This window comes from Leptonychotes weddellii, chromosome 5 (genome assembly GCF_054177405.1).
Source record: "Leptonychotes weddellii isolate Sample4059 chromosome 5, ASM5417740v2, whole genome shotgun sequence".
Lineage (NCBI taxonomy): Eukaryota > Metazoa > Chordata > Mammalia > Carnivora > Phocidae > Leptonychotes > Leptonychotes weddellii.
Genome location: NC_138373.1, coordinates 31056489 through 31081501, shown reverse-complemented (window position 1 = coordinate 31081501; position 25013 = coordinate 31056489). Strand labels below are relative to the sequence as shown.

At 41.7% G+C, this 25013-nt stretch overlaps 1 protein-coding gene across 6 annotated transcripts in view; it reads left to right on the top strand.

The window, feature by feature from the left end:
* Positions 1 to 25013, top strand: part of RBFOX1 (RNA binding fox-1 homolog 1) — a 1962285-nt gene that overhangs the window by 800850 nt on the left and 1136422 nt on the right. For all 6 annotated transcript variants that reach the window (XM_081820076.1, XM_081820073.1, XM_081820077.1 and 3 more), the window contains exon 4: positions 20234 to 20296. In XM_081820076.1, the coding sequence (XP_081676202.1) occupies positions 20234 to 20296 (63 nt within the window). The remainder of the gene's footprint in view (positions 1 to 20233; positions 20297 to 25013) is intronic.

Genomic DNA, 25013 nt, shown 5'->3' with positions numbered 1-25013 from the left:
CCCCCCGCTTAGCCACCAGAGTGACGTCCCTCGGCGGAGCAGACTTTTAAAAGTTCCGATTTTGTGCTCCGCGGCTCTATCACTTGCCAGAAGCGGCTGACGGAGGCCCCTCCCCCGCCGTTTATCCTCCCGAATATCGCCTCGGATTCACTTCTCCGCACGTCCTACCTTCCAGAAAGTGGTCGCTTTTCTGATGAGAGAGTTGTTGCTCTTCATTTCTTCGATCTCCTGTTGAGTTTGTAGGTGTTCAGAATGGTTTGATCCCTATCCAGCTGAATTCCTGAGAGGAGACGAAATCCAGGTCTCCTACTCCTCCGCCATCTTGCTCCGCTGCCTTATTCACTTTTTTCCCCCTTCCGTAGAATGTCTGTCCTAAAAACTATAGATTTTGTTGGGGTGTGTGTGTGTGTGTGTGTGTGTGTGTGTGTGTGTGTTCAGATCTATATTGTACAGGATAAAAAGTTTCTTAATGATCATTATTAGTGAATCCTGGTGTGCCTTTGCACTTTGGTGTTAAATTAAGGAAGGCGCAGTTAATAAAGAAATTGGCATTTTCCGACGAAGTCTTACATAGAATAGTCTGGTGGAAATACCTCCAATGGCTTCTCATTGGAGGAAACAGTTCCATAGAATTTTTTTTTCTTTTTTTTTTTTAAGGAAAATCTAATTACTTGTGAATTTTTCCTTGGTGGGAGGTATCTTTGAGAACTTACGAAGAAATTAAAATTGCTCAGTAATCCAGTGTCAGACAGATATATTCAGACATTAAAACCAGCCTGTTAATATCCATGTTTCTATTGGCCTTACAGCTTTGCCTTGTAGAGTTTTAGAGGATATCTAAAAGAAAGCAACTGAATGGTTGGGAGAGGGGACCTCACACAGACAATTTGTTTCTCATTCCAGAAAATTCCTGTAGTTGGACTGATTTTTGCCTCTTCCAGGTGAATGGTCTTATTTGTACCTTGTCAAAAAGTCATTAACTGTATCTCGTGGCTTTACACGTCCTTGTTAGGAGTTTTGTAGTTCTTTAGATTTGGGTATGAAACAAGTTGCCTGAAATAAATGGTTAACTAAACCTCAGCCTGGGAGCTGCATCCCTGAACACTCCAGTTCTTATTACAAAATACAGTTCCAAAAATTCTACACTGAATTTTTACAAAGTCCTTTTTGATCTGGCTCCAGCCTGTTTCAACCTGTTCTCTGCTACACACAGTGACATACCAAAGTTTACAGCATTGTTAACTCTGGGCACCTAAAGTTCCCTTCATCCCTGACTCTATTTATGCTATTTTCCCCACTGGGAGATGCCAAAATCTTTAATTTCCATTATACCCTATTTAGTAGGCAATATTAATGGTATCACTTTACAGATGGGGAAAGTGAAATCCACAGAGACTAAGTAACTTGCACCAGATACATAGCTAGAGGTATTGGATTTGGGATTTAAACCGAGACACCAGCTTTGGAGTCTACATCTTAGTTACTATACCAGACTGCCTCTCAAAACTTAGGTCTCCCATGGGACTGTTTTTGATTTTCCCTAGGAAGATTCAAGCTCCCCCTCTTCTGAATACCTCTATCACTCTGTTTGTGCTCATCATCTCCTGCTTTGAATATTTGTTGCAAATTCAGTCATTAAAATTGGTAAGGACCAAAGTTGGATGATTTCTTCCCCTCAAGAAACTCAGTGTATGTTTGGAGACAGGCAAGCAATAAATATCTATCAGAAAATAATCATGAATTAGAGAACTATGAGATAATTTAGATACACTGCATTTAGTATGTCTTAGTGGAAGCATTCACTAAGATACAGGATCATAGAAACGCAAGGGAAGAGAGACTCATTTAACCTGTCAGGGCTGGAAAGGACTTTCCTTGCAAAATGGTACTTGTGCTGGACCTTACAGCATGGGTGTGCTTTTCCTATACGAAGGGTCAAAGGATGAGATTCCATCCAAAGGGCATAGGATGAGTGAAATGCCAGTTATTGAAGGAAGTGAGACACACCAGGGAAATACCTAGGAGATGTGGTAGCTACATTGTAGTGGGCATAATGAGATGGTCAAGAGAAAAGAAGTCCAGATGGTTGGGTGAGGTGAGCTTATTCTATAGATGCCATGCTAAGGAGTTTACCAGCATTCTGTAGGCAGCAGGGAGCCACTGAAAGTTGTATATGCAAGTGAGTCACTTGATCATCACAGTTACGGTTTTAAAAGCTCAGTGTGTCAAATGAGATCTCTCCCTTTTTGGAACATTTCTGCAGTTATAATGAAAGCTAAAAGGGAAAAATCACTTTACTTGCTTAGAATTTCATCAGAGTCAACCATTCATTCTCTTCCTGTGGCCAGTATGCCTGATGGGTTTGTATCATCCTAGAATTCCATGGTGGAAAAACAGGAAGAATTGCATGCATTTTTACCTTAAGGGTAAAGGGAAAGCATTTCAATGGATACAATGAAGATAATAATGTTTGTCTTGCATTCTAAATAGTTAAATCAGAGATTAAAAACTCCAATGCCTGTCGGAAGCCAAACAGGTAATACATGAGTGAAGTGGTTAAGAGGCATTAGAGAGGAGTGGGCACTGGAGACAATACACAGTCTTTCTAATGGAAGCATCAACTACTCAGCTCACTGGATTTTTGCTATGCAGAAATATGGTCTCAGTATGGTTGGGTATTATGGTTTATCAAGAAGAGTCAGAACCATAGATATTTAATGTTGATTTTTTTAAGTGCTGGCAGCTTTTTCACAAATTGTTTTAAGTGGTGAGTAGTTCAAACACGTGACCCCTCCGACCTCCAGCTTGTGGTCTCTGATTTAGACCAAGTAGGCTTTGTTCAGAATTTCTATAAAACAGGCAAAACTTGGGGTGTCTGGCTGGCTCAGTCAGTAGAGCATGTGGCTCTTTATCTCAGGGTTGTGAGTTTGAGCCCCACATTGGGTGTGGAGATTACTTAAAAATAAAATGAAAAAAAGAAAACACACAAAAACAAAACCCCCAAATAACTAAATGTGAATACGCTGCTTTTAGACTAACACTTATCTGTCAGCAATCATTGAGCTCCTACTTTATGCAAAGCCCTGTATGAGATTCTATAGAGGCTATAGAATTAGCTAGACAGTGTGGGGAATTCTTAGGTTAATGCATGTTTGGAAAATTGTGTTTTGGCAATTGGCACATAAATAGCAGATTGTCCTTTTGGCTATCTCTCTGTTATGATGTGTAATTCCAGAAATGTTCCTCTTATTTTGAGTCTCCAGTGGGGACAATGACAAGCACTAACACACACAAATTTAAATAGAAGCATGAGCTGTGTTTTTAAATTATTTCCTATCATTTAAGGAGGCAAATTGATGAGCAAGATACATGTTTGTTTAGTTAGTTTTTGTTTCTTTCCTGGCCCCCACTACCACCACCCCCATCAAATTGCTGGATTATACTTGGGGATTTTCATGCTGATTCCACCTTGACTTGTTTTCACTATGACCATGCTTTTTCCTGTCTGTCTCTCTCTTTTTTTCTCTCTCTACTCCAGCTCCATTTGTGGCAGAAAGCTCTTAAGTGAGTCTTTACACTGGAGGTTTGTATGCTCAGCCTGTCAGCCCGTGGATCCATGTGCTATTACTGAGTTTTATCCTCTGAGTACATAGCCTGTAGTTGGGTTTGAATATTAAGTGTCAAACTCCAGTGCGCTGGTGAGAGATTTGCAGCAACCAGCAGGCCCCTTCCGCATCCCTAAAAGCTGCTGGGCACTCTCTTTTTTGATAAGCGGACTCATTTCACACATGTCAGATTACTGGGGTGTAGCTGCTGATGCAGTGTGTGATGCTAAAGGTATGGTTACCTGAAGTTGGCCTCTTTTCCTGAAATGAGGAGGAGACGGGGACACCCACTCAGGGGGAAAACATGTAAAGCTGGTGTTCACAAATGTGAAGGTTACTTCAGAGAGCCCGGGGAGCGTTTTGTCAGTTCTGTTTGCAAAGAGATAGGGAGTGAAGGATTATGATCCTTGGTGCCGATAATGTCCCCTGGGCCACAAGCTAATCCAGCAGGACACCAGATGCAACATAGCCATTTTATTCACGCATTTCTATGTGGTTATCGTGGAGAGCAGGAATGGAAGAAAAGGCTTAGGAGATAATCATCAAACAACATCTTTTCCTCTTCTGCAAAGGAATCAGAGCCCAGGGTCTGCATGCATTTAGCCATACCATCAGTCATTCCTACACAAACACTTATTGAGCACCTACTATGTGCTAGGCACCTTGTCAAATGTTGTGGTTGTGGAGGTACCTGAACTCACAGAGATGTCATTTGTGGAGTCAGTCATTCATGCACTCATCCATTTATCAAACACTAGGTATTGCCTCGGTGCCAAGTTCAGTGCTAGATACTGAAATAAGAAAGAGGTTAGACATTTAGCTCTGGAAGCAGAAAATCCTGAGTTTATCACCAAAAAGTTGGGAGACCTTGTTCCTCAATGCCTCACTTTGCTCATCTTGAAAATGGGTATTAGAGCAGTTCCCACCTCCTAGATGGCTATAATGATTATTGGGTGGTGGTGGTGTTCTATTAAGCACACCTAGTATACTACATGACACAAATGTTAGTGGTTAGACTGTCATTAACTTACTGTCCAGAGGGAGGCCATAAGTGGGTAACCACATAGAGAGGACACCCATGGTTTTTGTCAAATAGTGGCTTCAATTCTAACCTCACCACTTACTGATGAACTTGCCATTACAGTGACCTTGGGTATTTAAAAAAAAACTTCTCTGAACTTTGGTTTCCTCATCTATAAAATAAAAGTGATATTAGTGTTTATTAGCCCGATTCTACTGCATGGTACATCCCATATATCCGTTACCTGTTATTTCCCAACACACTATGGAACTGATTCTAGTCATGCCTCAAAGAACCACTCATAGCTCCGCAGGTGCCTTCTATTATTATGCACCACAGGTAAACAATGTAGTCCTAAGATGTAGAAAACAGTTGTCAATTTATTTGACAAATTTTTATTTTGTTTTTAGGTTTTCAGAATCATCAGAGTGTAACAGCTGGTGGGGCTTGATGATTCCTTTTCAGATCAAGTTGAATGCAGCTGCAAAGCGTCTGAACTTTGCCTTTAGCTAAGCAGATCCTTATGGGTTCAGTTAACATTGTACACGCATATGATTCACCAAGACCTTCCTTCTGGGTTGGCAATAGTGCTAATTAAAAAGTAAAAATACCCTTAATGTCAGTATACCAAGCAGGGTTCAAGAGTGACAAGCCATCTCAAGAGAGTGTTTCCCAAAGGTTAGCCATTGAAATGAAACAAATCATGGAAAGTTCACGTATTTGTTGGATGCAAATGTAATCCAGTATTTAAATGTATCACCTCACCCTTTGGGTGTTAATGGAAAATTTGGAATTACAGTTTGTTTTGGTTCATGGATGACCTGGCATTTCCCACACAGTAATTTGTAGCTTAAAAGCCTGAAGCGTTGAACTGGGCACTGGTCATAGTGGACATTAGAGTCTATGGGGACCTTAACCTATTCCCTGTGTTGTCTTGTCCTTGCCTATGGCACCTCCTCATCTTTGTGCCCAGGTAAGAAGTGTTTGCCATTGTACCCACAGTTTGATTTGGAAGGAAGGCAACCTACCTCCCTGGCAACGGTGTAAGGTGTTGGTAGCTTCAGAGGGGAGGGTCAGGCTGAATACTAACGACTGGAAGAAGGGGCAGGTGCCTGAAGCATTTGACATTCCCTGAAGAAGGGCCTCATCTGAATGGGTAGACCCATTTCCTCTTTTTCCTCCCTGTGAGCTGATCTTCCTTAAGAGATGATAAACTAACATCATTGTTAGGTTGTTACAATTAGCCGGGCAGATCTGAAAACTCAAAATGTATTAATTCATTTATTCCTCAAAACAACCCACTTGAGTGACATTAATATGATTCCCATAGTATAAATGTAAAAACTGAGGCTCAGAGAGGTTGAGTCACTTACCCCAAGTCACAAAGCCAGCAAGTGGTTCAGTGCAAATAAGTAAGCAGAGGAAGTGGCTTCAGAAACTGCATTTTTACAATAGCTTCCTGAGCCTCTGTCTCTCACTCTCCCCGTCCATTTTCTACCCTGTGTCCAGTTATTCTCATAAAATACAGGTCAGAACATGTCATCCCTTTCCTCAGACAGCCTTCATGGATTCTTCATGACTACCAGCCAAAGCATAAACTGATTTACAGTGGCTTAGGGTATGGTCTTTGGCGTCTGATGGTCTCAGTTAAGGACATGGCCCCTCATCTTATTACTCAGCAGTCTTTCCACCACTGGTTTCTCTGAGTCAGTTTCCTCAACTGTGAAACTGGCATTAGGAATACCTACCTCAGAGAATTCTTAGGGAGGCTCAGCTCTTAGTCTATGCAAACCACTAAGCACAGTGCCCAGCATTAAGCACACATTAAGTGTTTGTTACATTGGCACAGTTGTTAGGTCAGGCCCATGGAGCCACCTATATTTGGCTTCATCTTTCCAGGGTCATTCCCCTCAATAACCTTACTCCACTCTGGTTCATGAAGACTGCTCACGATTCTCCAATACGCCATGAAGTCTCGTCCCTCCACCTGTTTCAGCCATATTCTTTTGTTAAGTGGCAGCTTGTCCAGTTCTTCATGTTCCCTTTCTCTGACTGTTGAGCAAATAAATCCTAGTAATTCTCCACGAATCATCTTAGTTGTTACTTTACCGTGTATGCCACCTGCACCCCCACGCTCCCAAGTCAGAATGCGTCAGTCCTCAGTTTCTCCGCTTGGAACCTTGTTTTACTGTTGCTTTTTATCAGCTCTTATGGATATGAGCTAGTTTGAAAAACAGAGCATCCCATTCATCTCTGAATTCAGAACTGTGCCTGGCACCATGCTTTGATGGTTTTCACCAAGTGGGGGCTCAGAAATGCCAAATGGATTAATGAGTGGATACAGATGTTAAAATGAGCAAAATAGCTTACATTATGTTCTTTTTAAAAATGTTTACGTCTTTTGAATTGCTGTTGAAAAAATTCTTGAAGATTAGAAATAGAACCTGGAAAATTTTGAATCAAGATTTCTCTTCCTTCTGCTTCTTTAAGTTGTAGACTTACTTAAGATGCCTACGTATTTCAAATCTGAAAGAAATTATGCACACACAGATTCTAAGTCTCTGTGGAATAAGTCAGAGTTTCATATGCATGAATTCTGTATTTTTGATGGGTGTCACATGGTATCAAAGTATGTGGACCGTGGGTAGAAATTAAGCAAATTACTTTTTTTCAAATGCCTGGCTAGGAGTTTGCTTTAGGATTAAGGACTATTTTCTTAATAAGTGGTGCAGATCTTATTAAAGTAAGTACCTTTATTAATATGATACTTTTCTAATTCTTGTGAATAGTTGAAGCATTTTTGGGTTAAGTTGGAACATTATGAGATCTAGTTTCCTGAGAAATGAATAAAAATAACTTATAAGTATTGCTGTGAAGATTCTTCAATGAAAAATACTACAGAGAAAGTTTAGAAGGGGGTCTGGAACTTAGTAAATACTCTATAAATGCCAATGTCTACTCCATCTCAGCCTAAAATATGAAACTTCACATAATAGAAGTTGCTAAAAATTATCAAAGAGGCATGTGCAAGCATTTTGTGAAGAATTTTACATGCATTATTTCATTTAATTCTCAGAGCAATCTTAAGGTATAGGGTACTGCTAGCCACTTGCCAAAAGAAGATGCTGAGGTCCAGAGAGGTCCATGAATCTCCCAGTGTCAAACACAGAAAAATCAGAATTCAGGTTTTGCTTATTGTCAGTCTTGAGTTCTTACCATTATATGTTATTGTCTCTCATGACAAAAACCATAGAAGCAAGTATTTTTGTCCTGAAAATTCCTGTTTCTTGTAGCTGAGTCTACAATATTTATTACTTACTGGAAATTATGCTGTAAAGAAAATATCGCCCAAAACAAGTGTGGATGAAGTCTCACATTAAACCCATAACTTTTGATGATTACCCAATGTGGCCCTTGGAACATTTACCAAACTTTTCATGACTTTGGTCTAGTTTTATGACTTTCCGTTCTCCCACACAAGAGATGTTGAGTGCTGTATTGATCCACCTTTCTGCCTAGCTCTTTTTCCTTCATTTCATTGTCTTTGTTTTTCCAAACATTGTATCAGATGGCTTGGTGGTTCTTTGCTGAACATGAGGATTGGCTATGGAGAATTTTCTTTTATCTTCCAAAATCCATTTCATTTCTTTTAAAATTAGTTATTACCTTCTGACCAGATGGTTTTCTCTATTTTTGTTTAATTTTTTTTCTTTTTTAGAGGGATTGTATGAGGTGGGAATTTTATACCAAGAGGCACACAGCATATTCTATATTGGTATTGACTCCTCTTGAAACTTGCTGTTGCTGTCACTGATTTTCCTTTCTATAAAAATGCACATGAAACAGATCACCTAGAGAAATTAAAAGAAAAGAGCAGTTTAAAAAACAAGAAGGTCCAACCCCTTTCTTGTGAAAATGAGGAAACTAAGGCTCTGAGTGAGTTAAGTAACTTAATTGAGGCCAAACAGCTAGTTAGTTAACAGCAAGAATGGGACTAAAACTTACACCTCTGTTGATGACTAATTTAGGAAACTATTATTTATCTTTGCAGAATACCTATATAGGGAGGATTTTTAGATGTAAAGAATATAGCAATGCATCTTTGAAAAATACCCTCAGTGACTTGTAAAAAAAAAAAAAAATAGTGGTATCAGCAAAGGTACTTCATGTATTTTATAGAAAGGTCTCTCCCGTCCTCGGGAGCACACCCTGCCACAGTGATTCTGTCGGGATCTGATGCTTATGGTTCTTATACATAAAGATAACTGCACCAAGCTTGCCTTGATAGTTTTACCATTTCCTTGAGATTACATTCTTGAGATGATCAGACCAGCTTGAATTTTCAGTGTAGTTGTAAGACCTTTCTTAGGTTGAAATGAATTCTGATAAGCTGATTATCTCTCTGAAGAAAATATGATGTCCACATTTCATAGCTTAGTTCCTATCACTTTAATGCCATTTTTATTCTGAGAAATCTTTCCTGCCCTAAATTAAATAAGGTAATAAGGTGCTCTGGAGTCCGACACATATTAAATAGAATTTTTAAAAAAAATTCAGACCTACTGGGTAGAGGATAGGTTTTCTTTATGGTACATTTTCTTTCTCCATGTTGAAGTAGGTGCTGCTAGCTAGTTTCCTTTTTTTTTTTTTTTTTTATAGAGCAATGAGTTATGAAGCTCAAAAATAAAGTGTTCTCTGTGGTGTAAATAAAGCAGTAATCTGAGCAAATATATCACCCTGTGTACTGAGGGTTTTGTTTTTTCCTTTCCTTTTGTTTTTGTTTTTTTGTCTCTTTTCATCACCTCTCCACTACAGTCTCATTTATGTTGTTGTGTATTGTTGACACATTAATCTTGGTAATAGAAATGAAAGCTACTTTTCATTGAGAAATAGATTCAAAGTAAAAGATGATTAATGAACAAAAGCGTCATGCATTCCCAATGATGTGCTTTGTATCCCAGCTCTATAAATCTGTCTGTATTTCAATCTCTTGCGAGCTTTCCGATTATTGTATCTGTTCTCTACTTCACTCCAGTGGAACTGGTTAGTTTAGCCCCCAAGGCTTCCAGGTGTCATGGAGAGAGGACAGCAAAGTCATGGAGAGGATCTTCCCCGGGGTGTCATATGCCTGATAAAGGGAGTCCAAAGGCTGGCAAGGGATACTTACAGTACAGAGGAAGAGATTGTTACTCACATCATGATGTCTGAGAGGCCTCCCTTTGTAAGCCTGTTGCTTGTCCCTGTACAATTTCTCTCTCAATGACCAAGAGCAGCCGAACTAGTGAGATGATGGGTAGTAACCAAAGGGAATTGGTTGGGCAGGGATGACCCACTGTGCAGTAGCTTCCCCTGCGTGTGAGAGCTGATGATGACATCATGGCAAAGCTCAGCTCCTTTCTTGTAAAAGCGTATCATTGCCTCTATTAGGACACCCGAGGTTCTTCTCTGGAACCAACCTTCTCTGGGCTGTCACAAGCAGGTGATGTTTAGTTAGAATGAGAACATTCTGTTTGACAGAGAATATTGCATAATCACCATTCAGATGAGGGTTCAAGTTCTAGTTTCTCTGGGGGACTTGCAAAAATACTTAACCTCTCTGGATATCATGCTTCATCTGAAAATTAAAGATAATAATGCCCACAGCACAGATACAACAAGAATTCAATGGGAGGCTGCATGCAGATTGTTTATCACAGCACGTGACACAGAATAAGTAGGGGGTGGTTATTACTATTATAATTCTTTATTCTTATTCTCTTGCCATTTTTATTGTCTTTATTTATATGCACTTACATACATATGTCTCTGTCTCCAATACATACTTAGTGAGTTCCTTTAAAATCACAAGATTCTCCATTACTTTTACTTGTGTCTCAAGGCCTCACCTTGGGAGGTGGACTTCAATATGATTAAAGTTGGTGCAGCTATTAAAACACCCACTGTAGCCATACTGCAAGCCCTCTTCCCGTGTAATCTCATTTAATCATTGTAAGAATCTGCAAAGAGTAATTTTCATTTCCACCCCATACACGAGAGAATTGAGGCCCAGAGACGTAAGGTAATTTACTCAAGGTCACACAACTAGGAAGTGCTGAAGCTGGGGTTTGTACCCCAGTGGGGATGACTCTCAAGGTCAAAGTTCTTCCTTTATGCATACACTGGTCTCTTAAAATATTGTGACTCTCCTCCAACTGACTTATAAGAAGCTGGGTAGATAGGGAAGTCAGGCTTAAAAAAAGAACTTTCAGGGCAGGCTGGTTAGTGATGCACACCCCTGGGTCTCACATTGGAGATCCTGGGGATGCTGGAGGAAAATGTGGTTTTGTTCTAGAATTAGCCATTGCTCGTCTATTCAGCAAATATTTAATGAGCACCAGTTTTGTTCCATGTACTCTGTTAGGTATAGAGCATTTGGTGGGGAACGAAACCCTTGGTGTCTGCGTCCTCATGAGTATTCAGTCATGGAGTTCAGCGGGAGAGGCAGATACTAATCAAATGGTGATGTTTTGCTGTATAGTTATAACTGAGATAAATATGAGGAGAAGGAGCGTGTCCTAGATTTGCTGCGGAGAGGGATCTGGGAGGCTCTGCTAAAGAAGCAATATTTGAGATGAGAGTGGAAACCACACAGGGTAGAAACCACAAGGGGGGTGGTCTCCTTTCTCTTCAGGCCCTGCTGCTGGAGCCTGGCGCGTTGCGGGTGACGCTGAGCTCTCTCCCTTACCACTTTCCTTGCACTTGAAGCAGCATAGCTTTCTGTCTCAGTTTTCTGCAGTGGTTGGTCCTCTCTTTCCATCCTGAGTTCTTTATGTGAGAAGTTTTCATGGTTTCTACATGGATGAGATCCTTCGGTCTCCTTGATACCAAGTTTGTATCAGGCCAGCTTCAGACACTGATGCATTTGGATAAACTCAGTTCATGTGAACTCATGAACATTTGCTGAGAAGCCTCATTCCTCTTGGTGGAAAGAACTCACTGGCCATTTTGCCATGATGGGAAGGAGGATTTTTGTCTCCCAAACAGTTTTGTGCAACACCAGTAATCAGCCAGTGATTCCTATCCATTTCTGCCTGTCTTTTATCATTCAACCTAAGAATCTGTCTGCAGGAATTAGAAATCTTTCCTCTCCCTGATTTACTTTTCCCTGACCCCTGTACCTCTAAGGAAACATCACAGGCCACAGGAAAATCCTCTCTTTAAGTGGTGGAAATGTGAAATTCTCTGGGCTCACAGTAGGATTGGTAAAGGAAACTATTTCGGGGAAGCTGCTTTTTGAAGTTGGTGGTCACACTTTCTCTCCTCCTGCTAGGGCCCCACCAAAAAAAGCCAAACTAGACAATATCTCCGTTTTTAAAAAATGACAGGTGTACCAAATATTGGTTGAAAGTATGATCTTTAGACTCACTTAGATTTAGATGCTGCCTTTGCTGATTACTCATGGTAAGACCTAGGGCAAATTCTTTCAGATTCTTCAATGCCTAGTTCATCATATCAAAAGGGAGATAATGGATATCATGCCCACAGGGGATTTTGTAAGTAAAATGCCCGGTACATAGTAGATGCTCAGTATTGGATAGTGATAATAACAGTTATGATTTTTATTATTGTTATTTATATATTTATTTATTTAGATCTTCATGAATCTGTGTGGGAATCTATGTAAGCCACATATATCCAGGGGTGGCAGTCTCTCTATAAAGGGCCAAGTAATAAATATTTTGGGGTCTCTAAGCCATAAAGTCTATGACAACTACTCAGCTCTGTTGTTGTCACATGAATATGGCCATAGATAATACATAGATGAATGAGAGTGGCTGTGTCCAGATAAAACTTTATTTGCAAAAACAGGCCATGTGTTCGATCTGACTTGTGGTCCATAGTTTGCCAGTGTCTGATCCGCATGGCAGTCTTCATCGGCACAGTTGCCTGGGCTTGAACAGCTTGCCTGAGTTGTCCTGCATAGGTCTTACCTGGATAACTCAGTCACCAAAACATATTCTGTAAATAACAGAAACCCACCAAAGCTAGGCTAGCCAAAGGCACACTTTCTTGGAAAGACACACTGGAATCTCGTATTTATCCTCAGTGTAAGATGTTCAGCAGGGCATTGGGAGTGGTGGCATAAGAAATATAAATGCTTCTGGAACCCAGGTGACAAGCTGTGCAAACTCTCTCCCTTCCATTCTGTGTGGGCTCCTCTGCTTCTCTCTGCTTTGACTCTATTCACCCCGCTTTGCACGGATGGACTTGCTCTGCTGTGCTTTCTCCTTGTCCATTGTAGTTGCTCTCAGAAGGTGCCCTTGGCCCTCATTCTGCATCACTGTGCAAACTGCATGCCTACAGACGGACATAGCGGCACATTGTCTTCCTGAGATAGGGCCCTTAATGTTCATCTGAGGGTCGGGTATCTCTGCTTCCTATCATCCGTTCAGGGAGAAACAAGGTGAATATGATCAGGACCAGGTGCATTCCCGGTCAGGTGCCATCCTTAGAAAAAGAGATGTGGCATATAGAGGTGCACTGAAAGTATCCTCCCCTTCATTACTCTTAACACAGAACTTTGCTCAATACTGTCTCCAAGTCACACTTTTTGACTCAACACCATATTTTAAGTGTCTAGTGTGGGCCTGGCTATAGGGTGATCTCTCTGCTGTACAAGAAGGAATTGATGATATTTCCTAGCTGAAAGCACAGACCTCTTTCCCCTCACTCTACACCCAGAAAGTTTTAATTTTATTTAAATTAAAATAATCAGGTCTCATGTATATTTCCTTTCACAGAGTTGTTATTGCATACTTTGACTTCAATGTCCTGTCTCATGTACTTGGTAGAGAAAATAATATAAATACATCTTGAAATTTCCCTAGAGTTCAGCTTCCCTTTTTATACCGGGTGTAGCTAAAGTTTGGAGCAGAATAAAAAGAGCCCTGTTGCCTTACACACACCCTGTTATCTCTGGTGGGTTCAAATACAGTTTCTCCAAGAAGGCTGTGGTACCTTTGCTCTTTCTAGCCTTGAATCTGAGAGTCTCAGGATTTCTTTGGAGTACGCATAGCAGCATCTTTTTGACAGACAGTGCAAATTAAAAGATCCAGTGCGGCCCGGGAACCAGGGACCCAAACTTGCCCCTTGGGTTTTCATTTACAGTTAGGCACTGCAGACACAATTACTGCTGACAGGGAAGCAGAGACTGGTGGCAGAGTGTGTGTGATGGGAGGCTCATGCCAGCCCGTAATTGGGAGGATTATTTTTAATCAGAACATACCCTACAGCCCAAACATTAGAAATCTCCTGCAAGGCCAAGACAGGAAATTAAACACACCAACAATAAGCCTCAAAGGAGGGTGGCATGTGGGGTGTAATATCGTTAGTCTTTCGAAGGTCCCTGGAGCTTTGAGTAGAAGTTTGCTTCCCTAGGGAGGGAGACTGGGAAGAAGCTTCCCAGGGAGAAGTCACAGATACTTTACCTGAGCCCCTGCTGGACAGGTGAGTACAGCCAAATTAAATGTAGCAAGGCAGGCTAATTGATGTTTATTGCATTTAGACAGCATGACAAGTCAAATACAAGCCTTGAAAGAGCTACAGTTGTGTTTCATCATTAAGGGAAGGGCCTCATTAGTTCTTTATTTTCAGAAATCTTATTGAACACTTACTATGTGCACGTGCTGTGTTGGCTTGCTGGTATACCTGGACTCTGCTATCACAGTCTTCTGGATAATCTTACCCTTTGGCAAAATTTTGCCAAGTACATTAAGACTTTTTTTTTTTTTATTGGAAAGACTGTTGTTGACCAAGTAGGCATCATTCTTGGATATCTGGTGTGATAAACATTTGTTGAGTAGCAATGCCAGATAATTTCATTGTGCAGTCTTCACACCAATCCTCTGAGGAGGGCATTATTATCCCCAATTGATAGAGAAGAAAACTGAGGCTCAGAGAGGTTGAGCAGCTTGCCCAAAGTTACATAGCTTAATGAATGGGAGAATTAATTTGAACCCAATTCTCTGTCCAAAATCTATATAATACTGTCACTTATAAATAAGATAAAGCACAGCCTAGGGCTTTAAGGTGCTGAGGACTGTAAATCCGTTGGAAAGGACAGACATAGAGACCACTGTGAGTGTGGAGTTCTAAGTGTGGGGAAGAGGGAGCTTTTCATTGTGCCTGGTGAGGGCTCCCCGGGGACATGAGAAATAGGTACATGGTTACTGAGCAGACAAAGAAGGAACAGAATCTCAGGCACGGGACCAGCTAGTGTTATGAGAGGGCATGGGACATTCAATTTCAGTTTAGAACTACTGGCTTTTGGATTTTGTTCTTGTTCAGCTCAGTCACTTACATTTAACAAATACAGGGGAAAGAAAACAATATTTTGGGGATACTCAACACAGAGACTAAGCATCTGAAGGGATGGGGTAGGATGCAAAAAGATGATATGGGACAATCAACTTTCAAAGTATCCCCTGCTGTCCTTGCTGCGTAGAATGTTTATTTATGTGTGATCACAATGGGAGATGGTCTTTAACCCATGGCTCTCCCTAGGAAGTAAACCACACATTGACAGTAAAATGACATACTGGTTCTCAGTCTCAAGCTCAGAATAGGGGCATTGAATTGTTTGCATGACCAAGTGTGGCTGATCCAGTCATCCACCTGCAGTAGCAGGCTTTGGGCAGCAGCCTTGTGTTACATGGCTGAGAGTCACTGGATTCCCTTGGGGAGGGTCTCTATCTTCAACCTAAGGAAACTGCAGTGTACTCCCCACTTTGGCTCGCTCTCCTCCCATGCCAGGTGTGATCAGTACTAGCTTCTCCACGCCACATCATTGCCAAATTGCACATAATAAGCCCATATGGTACTAGCTGCATTACTCTGTGCTTGATGCAGCTTCACACCCCTTTCAAGGACAGTTAAACTTCAGACACCTGGGTACGGTTGAAGAGTGTGGACCCACTCGCAATGTGATTAAGATACAGCTTGCTAATCTGAATGAAGGGCTGGTGGAGAATCCCCCTAGCCGGGTGAGATACCATCCTTTGAGATCAGTATCTTACCCGTGGCTCTTCTATTGGCAAGTAACAGAAGCCCACTCAAAGTAGCTCAAAAAATGGGGATATATATTACACAGTGTAGGAGTAAGTCTCAGCCCTACCCAGAAATCTCCCTCCCATGGCCTCTCCAGTCTTGCCTATTCTTTTCTCTGGTCCATTCTTCGTGCTCCAGAGCCTGACTCCTTCTCTTCTTCTCGCTGAACACATGACAGAGAATGGTGACCCTGCAATTACTGAGTTCTCAGTTCTAGGAACTAGCAAAAACTGAAGAGTGCCCTCCAAATTCCTGGGAGAAAATTGACCTGAGATCAGGTGAGGTTTCATCCCTATTGAACACAGCCCTAGTGGAGCCAGGATCTTATACTCCAGACATGATTTCTGTATCTATGCTAGGCAGAGGTGGGGGAGGGAGGAGGGGAATAACTCAGAGAAGCTGTGTAGTTAGCCAAAGCATGTCTAAAGTTAGCAACAGGGTGAGGAAGACTTCTTTCCACCCCTCCTCCCTTCCATCTATCCTTCCTTTGGCAAATATATATTGAATGCCTTCATATCCACAACATTGTGGTCAGAGCTGGAGTTAAAATGATGAGCAGGATAGACGCAGTCCCTGCCCTCATGGAGCTAACATAGTGGAAACAGGCAGATGTGAATCAAATCATTTGTAACTGTTCTATGACAGCTGTGATGTGTGCTATGAAGGAAGGGCTCTTGAGACCATGTAGTAGGGGTTTCCATAAGAAAGTCACGATGAATGGGAGTTAATGAGTTTGAAGAGCATCCCAGGCCGAAGATGCAGCATTTACACATCCCTGTGGCAGTTGGCGAGTAAGGTGTGATCCAGAACTGGAAGGTCCCTGGGGCTGGTACACTAGGGGTCCAGAGGGAGGGTAATAAATGAATAAAGCTGGCGCTGTAGCCAGAGGCACAACATGCAGGATATCAGGTTGTCTCAAGATACAGGCTTTGTCCTGAATGGAATCAGTGCAGGGTTTAAACAATCAAGTAATATAGTCACAGTCACATTCTGTAAAGATTGTTGCACCTGCCCTGTGGAGGGATGAGAGGTGCAAGCCTGGAGCCAGAAGGTGATCTCATCTCCACAGTTCCTTGTGGCCATCCAGGTAAGGATGCCGCTACGTGGCAGTCTGTAGGAGTGGAAACACTGCAGTATCCAGCCCTATTTATGGAGTGAGAATGTTAAACTGCACGCTGCCTGCCCAGGGGTCATCAACTCCAGTGTTTTGGAAGTAATTGGTTCGCTATTTTGTGCGTCCATTCTGACAAGTGCAGAGGTGAGGGCAGCTAATGCAGAAAGTGAGCTTTCACCTCTGTTCTGCCTGACTTTGTTCTGATGTCCTTTTCACGTTTCGTTCACTTGCAGCCTTTTGGCTCCAGCATAGACTCAGTATGATGAACATTCCACCCAATTCCACTGGGGCCCAAGATTCTCCCTGGTCACGAACTGCTCTTTAGGTAGTTTGCCAGAGTAATTAATTGCAAAGGCAGGACAATCTTTGTTTTGTTGTTTTCTGTTTTGTTTTAACATACATAACTCTTCTGGAACTCTAGAGAGCATCTTAGATTTTTCTCAGTTGCTTAGGGAGAACCTCCCTCTGGAATGAAGATCAGTGCCCTTCCTTGGAGGTGTACCACTTTGGGCGAATGAGGAATCACTGCTTATATGCTGTTCAGTGTGAGCTTCTGCTAAGTGGCTGGGCGCTGTGCCAGAAGATGAGGCTACCAAGTTGAATAAAACATTGTCCTTGTCCTTTAGGAGTTCACAGCCTTAGCAGGCCAACTCTACAGTAGGTTAGAGTGTATGATTCTTTTCAGAGAGAAGGGTGTGTGAAAGACCACAGGGCCTCTGGAAAAAATTCAGTCCAGCTGGACAAATCAATGAAAGCAACAGAGAGAAGTTCACACTTGGGTGGACTTATGTCTTTAAAGTAGTTCATTTTAGCTGGATCCTAGAGTATGTTGGTGAGTGTATGAAGGGAAGGAGGAAGTGACTGGAGGAGGGAGGGGCAAGGGTTAAGAAGGTTGAACTTGATGACAGAAGCTATCACCATTTTTCATAAATAAGAAGATGCATGCATATTTTGATACAAAGCCTGGGTATACTATGGGTTCAATAAAACTATTACTACTACTATTCTTCTATTATAATCATTAATGTTTTTATTATTATTAAGACACAGATAATTCTCCAACTGAGGCATTCTATGAATTTATAGAAGATAACTATATACTTTGACTCTTCATTTCCTAACTGTTCCTACCTCCATTTCCCAAATCCTGTTCTTTCACTTCATGTGGTTACATTCTTCTCAGTGTGAAGATCTCAGCTCCACTGCTACTTCCTTGGCAAAGTCTTCCCCGACATTCCTGAGTGAGTGCCCATGGACTGTAGGCACCAAGAGGACAGTGCTTGGCATAAAAAGGGGCTTAATAAATAATAGTGAACTTTTATACAAACTTCCAGTTATAAAATGAGTAAGTCATGGGGATGAAAAGTACATCATAGGGAATATAGTCTATGGTATCATAATAACTTTGTATGGTGACAGGTGGTAACTACATTTACTGTGCTGAGCATTTAATAATGTATATAATTGTTGAATCACTATGTTGTACACATGAAACTAATAAAATGTTGTATATATTTCAATAATAATAATAAACAGCTCTTAAATAGCACTGACTCTGTGCCAGGCACAATGCTAAGTGCCTTACAAATATTAACTTTTATTTTTTTAATTTTTATTTTTTTAAAGATTTTATTTATTCATTTGAGACCCAGAGGTAGAGAGAGAGAGAGCATGAGCAGGGGGAGAGGCAGAGGGAGAGGGAGAAGCAGGCTCCCCGCTGAGCCAGGAGCCCGATGTGGGGCTTGATCCCAGGACTCTGGGATCATGACCTGAACCAAAGACAGACACTTAACCATCTGAGCCACCAGGCACCCCCAAATCTTAACTTTTAATATTTACCTCAATCTGTTGAGGTAGGTAGTATATTTGTTCTCATTTTATAGATAAGGAAGCTAAGACAAAGAAAAGCTAAGTGACTCGATCATGGTCACAAAGCTAATAGGTAGCAGAGCCTTGGATGACTGGGATAGTATGGATGAATGAAAGAAAGGAAGAAAGGACAGATAAATGACCACTGTCACCATCATCCTCACCACTTCATAGCTGTGTATACCTCCAGTCTTCTCCAGATACATATCTCTTCTTCCAGTATTTTGAAACCACTCAGTGTTCTCAGATGTCAGTGGCCTCAGCAAATATGAAGATTTGAAAAAGAAAGTCCATTAGGCGCTTGGGTGGCTCAGTCGTTAAAGCGTCTGCCTTCAGCTCAGGTCATGATCCTGGAGTCCCCGGATCGTGTCCCGCATCGGGCTCCCTGCTCAGCGGGGAGCCTGCTTCTCCCTCTGCCTCTGCTTGCTGCTCCCCCTGCTTGTGCTCGCTCTCTGTCAAATAAATAAATTTTAAAAAATAAATAAAAAAGTCCATCATATTAAGATATTAAGAAAGGGAGCATATTTTCCAAACATGTATCTGTGAATAATGTTTATAATTAAGCTGTTAAACTTGTGAGTTACATTGAACCTGGGTATACGTTGTGTCACTACTTGAGAGGAGTAAATAGAGCACTAGATGAATATTCTAGAACCCTGAGAATTAATCCCATCTCTGCTACTTATGTGTCTCCCAGAGGATGAAAGGGTCAGGATCAACTCTCTTGAATATAGGGTGCCATGTAACTCTTTCAGATCTATTAAGTAAATATTTCTGGTTGGAGATGACCTTTCCCCCAACTCACTGAAATACATGAGATTGTAATGACCCTTTGCAGTTTGTGTGATATTTTATTTATTTAAATATCAATGAACGTGGATCTTACTCCTGATAGGGTGATGATAGCCATGTTTATGAAATTGATTATTGACGGGACACCTTATATCACAGTTTTATTCATTGCAAAGTGGAGTCACTTTGAATGTTAGCCATCATGGGATTGAGTGTTATAGAATCCCAGACTTCTAGAGCTGAAAAGATATTTAGAGTTTATTTCATTTCACCTAACTCCATGCAGGAAAATCCACAATAATATCTCTGAAAGATTGGCTTCTCATCTTTCCTTGAAAACATCCTGTGGCATAGAGCTCACTGTGTCAGGCAAGAGTGTAGCAGAGTGATTATAAACTTTGATGTCCAATTGCCAACTTCAAATCCAGGCTCTCCTACCTACATGCGTATTTTGTGTAACTTACTTGAGCTATCTGAGCCTTGGTTTCCTCTTCAGAAGTAGAGAAAATTGTAACACCTTCCTATTGCAGTGGGAAAGAATCAAATGAAAATATGTTGAAAGACTTGATCTTAATCATTTTCATCATCATCTTCATCGTCACCATCACCACCGTCATTGTTGTCCGATTCACAGTATCAAGAGCCTATTTTAGGGGTTAGCCAGATGTGACTATGACAAAAAAGGTAAAGGCACCGTACAAGGATACATTTCTCCATCCTAAAGTCTTCCCCTCTCTTCTTCCCTAGGAAACTGCTCACAGAACTCATGCCAGTGGCACTTACAGCTTCCTTGATCGGACTCAGCATTCAGTAAGTGCGACCACTTTTGAACCTTCATTCCATGAATACATCTATTTCTTTGATCGTGTTCGAGATGAAAAGCTCTCTTCAGCAGGCCTGAAGTCCCCACAAACACTGTGCTGCCTGCCTGTGTCTTTCTTTTCTGCACTACTGCATTGGATTCAGAGGCGAGGGGAGGGTTTGCTAGGCAGAACCCCCACAAGGAACGCAGGAAATGTGTGTGTGTGTGTCGGTGTTAACCCTACCACTACTGGCTGGGGGTTAAAATGAAATGTGCTTTTGTTGTCCTTTTGTTCCCTAAGCTTTTCTCATTAGGAGGTGCCTTGTCCCTCTCTCCCAGTTGCATGACCCTGCAAAGCAGAAGGAAACGCCAGCAAAAACAGATCAGTTAGTGAGACCACCTATTTCTTGAGGCATTTAAGAACAATTCATTTTGGGCCAGAATACATTACTACTGTATAAAAATTACTGCAGAAAAAGAAATTCGGTACTTTAAGATGCCGGGGTACATTTCAGAAATTTAATTGGTTTTAGTAAGTAAGCACTTTTCCGCCGTCTGCCTTTCTCATTGTGCGCAAGGACTTGATTTTTGGTGAAGCCAGCAGTATTTTCCCCGATTTCCCCAACTCTTATTTTTTATGATACACTAGCATTTGAGGTGGTGGTGTTGGTACATGAACCCCTCTGTAAAAATCTCGGACATCCGCTCTCTTCTGCAGCAGTTCTGTCAGCAAACAACTTGTTTTACGAATCAGTCTGTAAAATTTAACAATAAATATCCAAGTTTTAAAAGTTTAACTAAAGGAAATATTTTTTTTCCCAAGATGTAGCTTCCCTTTGTAAGGTTTCAGAATTTTTTAACATGTCCTACTTCTGAGATTGGTGGAATATAATTGGTGCATCAAAAATCATAAAGGGGCAGGTAGAATCCAAGGCTGGGGGACTCCAGGCCTGGAAGAGGCTGATCAAAGGGAATTCTTTGCCCTCAGTGGTACTGCATGACTCCCCTTTTGGCTACATAATTTGCATATGTGAATGGTAGAAGAAGGAGGAGACAGAAAGAAATAAAAAAGATGGTGTATTTGCTGTTTGCTACATCAGAGTGACTTAGTGTAACCCTGATCAGCTAAAGCATGTATCACACAGGAGATTAGACCCACAGCTTTTGTTCCCAATAATAAAGGAAATTTCGTGTCTAATTCCCTACATGCCACATCTATCTTTCAATGCCTTTGAAGTTCAGGCTACAGCATTTTCTAAAAACTGCGAGGTTTTGTAAGTGGAAAGGAGGGGCTGTTTGGCATGAAGTCTGTTCAGATCTATTTGGTGTAAAGTTAAATATGCATGTTACTTTATCTTTTTCTGTTTCAACCAGTATCCTTCTTGTAGATGCCTTTGTGGTGCTGGAGCAGGCAGGGTAGGGTTGGAGGTAGGAAGGCTTCAAGGATGGGTTTTCAGATTATGTGCGACCTTCCCACCTTTCTCTCTACCTTCTCAACATGATACAAATTACTGCTTCTCAGAAAGGAATCCATGTTCCAACCCTGGATTGGGGCTGAAATTTCTAACCTAGGGGAGGCTCTGGTCCCCGAGACAATTACTACAGTGTTGTAAGGAGCTCATGTTAATTTGTCTTTGGATATGGTATTTCCATATCTACGATTGCAGTCTAAAGAGGAAAAAATTATTAATTTGCTGCTCCATACCACTGTGTAGATACCTGATAATTAAAAAAAATAAATAAAAAGGGAAGAAATGGAAAAACTCCTCACTGGGGATATTTAGAACGGCTGCCCAATTTCTGTGTACCTAATAGATTTCGGTGCTTTCCTTGTGATCAGAGCTTCACTGGAGCAGTGAACCTCAGTCAACGTCCAGGACCGTGAGGTCACTTCCCCTAGAATCAAGATCGAGTTCTAGGAGTTTGCTTGGTTATCAGGAAAGCAGGTGACCTGAAGTCCACATTGGCCTGGGTCTTGGGTTCTTCTCACCAATTACATGTATGGTACATTGCTGGTTAGGAAACTTCTCCTCATGGGATTTGACTGAGTGCAACAGCTCTGCATTTAGAGTTTACACACATCTAACATCATGCCTGCGCTGATGTGGCTGTCCTACCTTGGTCTATGTCAGGGTTTTGATGTCTCTGTTGGCTTTAGAAAATCAGTGTCCATTTACTACTTCCAAAGTCTGGTTATCTTTCATTGTTAAATCTTTTCCAGAATGTTCCATTTGCATTGGTGTCTTTTGGCTGATATACATGATACTGAGTTAGCTCGTGCAAACTGATAGCTATGTAGGATTTTCGCTCTCCACATTCCTTTGTGATCTGTATGCACAAACGAAACCTACAGGAGGCTGGCGGTAGTAGGGTCCTTGGTTGAACTTCAGCCTCAGAGTAATTTCTTACAACTTTTAAATTTAAGGTCCAGTGGAAGCCTTCCTTAGATCTCTGTCTTCTATCAGATTATACTTCCCTGGCATGCTGTATCAGAATTATAATTTATTAATGAATTGACCAAAGATTAATTTAATGTTTGCCTTTTTCTTTTGTCCAGTGCTCTCCAACACAACTTTCTGTCATGATAGGAGTATTCTTCCTCTGTGTTGTCCAGTATGGTAACCACTAGCCAGATAGGGCCACTGAGCACTTGAAATGCAGCTGCTGCCACCAAGGAACTAAGTTTATAATTTTGTTTATTTTCAGTTAATTTAAATTTAAACAGTGTCACGTGGCTAGTAATAATCTACCACATGGTGGGGCAGCTCTAGACTGGAGGCCCCGTGAATAAAAGGGCCAGTTCTGAATTTTCCATCCTTGCATCCAGGCTGATGCTCAGCTGGTATATACCAGTGTAGTTTACCAGTTTGGTAAACTGCTAGTGTCCCAAGCCCCTAAGCATCTTCATTCCCTGCAATTCCATATGCGTTATTCCCTTACGTGAACTCTTGAACCAGAACGAGAGGGTTAATGATCCTCCAATACTACAGCATATGCTCATTCTAACTGGTTGGTGTCAGTCATATTCTGGTTATTAGACAGTATATAACCTCTGGTTATATCCGCAACCTCTACTGAAGTCCTGGCCATGGTAGACAGTACTTGCTGGACATAGTGACAGGTGAGCACATGGAGGGATGGGGGGGAAGAATAGATAGATGGATGCATCTCACCTTCTGATGAAAGTGTTATGTATGTGGGAGAAACAGAACTGACAGTAGACAGTAGACTGGTCTGGATCTCCATGATGGCTGTCTTTTGTCTTCTACTCACTACTCTCATTCTTGTCCAAAGCTATGACATCTGCTTTGTCAAGGCCTAGATGGGCCTAGAATAACACACTCCAAATCTGTCACTGGATTCCATTGTCCTGTGCAGCACAGGCTGCTGTGTATCTGCACTTACTTCTGGCTGTCGCTTCTGACTCCAAATGCCTAACGCTAAAATCAGACCACACCCTGCTCACTCCCCTCTGGACACCATGCTCTCCCCAGGTAACCCCGTCCCAAGCTTCAGTCACCACTGACTGTGTCTTGATCTTCATCCACCACCACGAGAGGAGTGAGGCCTGGGCCTGCCAAAAGCCCCATTTGCATTCCCTCTGTTGGCATGTCACTCCAGGTGCTCCTTCCTCAAATGGCAGTGAAGGCTTCCTTAGCGGTTTGTTGTTGTTTTTTTTTTTTTTTTAATATTTATTTGTCAGAGAGAGCACAAGCAGGGGGAGTGGCAGGCAGAGGGAGAAGCAGACTCCCTGCCGAGCAGGGAGCCCGATGCGGGACTCGATCCCAGGACCCCGGGATCATGATCTGAGTCGAAGGCGCCTAACCGACTGAGCCACCCAGGCGTCCCTTCCTTAGCGGTTTTAATGCCTAAAGCCACCGTCCCCTGGATTCCATGCTACACGGTGCTGGACTGCTATTCCTGAAACATGAATATCATCTAGTTACTTTTTCAGTTAGCTGGTTCCTTTCAACACTGCCTTCTCTCTGAGAATGCCTAGATACGTTCTATTCTAACCAAACATGTTGATCTCTTGACTTCCAAATGCATTTACTTCCTGATTCCAAAATACGTTAGCTGTGGTCTTATCAGCAGGAGTAACCCTTCCTTATTCTTAGTCTACACTTCAGTATATATCTCTGTTAAAGACTCTCCTGATGAAATGTGTACTTTAATTCCTTGATTCCTCTTGTAGGATAAAGAAAATACCAAGCCTGGACTCTGTGGAGCAGGCAAAGAGTAGAACAGTGTAAGGTGAATAGAAAGAGAAAAAACAATGACTGTCTCTAGGGAAGTAGAGTTCTTTCCAGTTAAAAGTCAGCAGATTGGCTGGAAATGGGAGAGGTCAGCCATCAGCTGAATACAGGAGGGAGGGGGAGCAAGACCAGGAGCAATATAAGAGCATTAGTTTAAATCATGGCCAGGCCTAGGGTGGGTTTCATGCCAGTTAATTGAGAGTCTCACAGTGTAGAGGACACACAAAACGATGCCCTCATTTGACCTTCCCATTTTGCTCTGACACTTGACCACCCGCCACCCAGCACCAGGTATCTGTGTTCACACATTCCATATGTGTATCTCTTGTCTCTCTCAAGCTGCTGCATAGCAAGCTCTGTAAAATCCTTCCTGCTCTCCCTAACTCCCCTCTTCTAGACCAGGACTAGGAACTCAGGGGATCTTTTGGATTTAATGACTACACGAGACTGTGAAGCATGAGAGAGTATA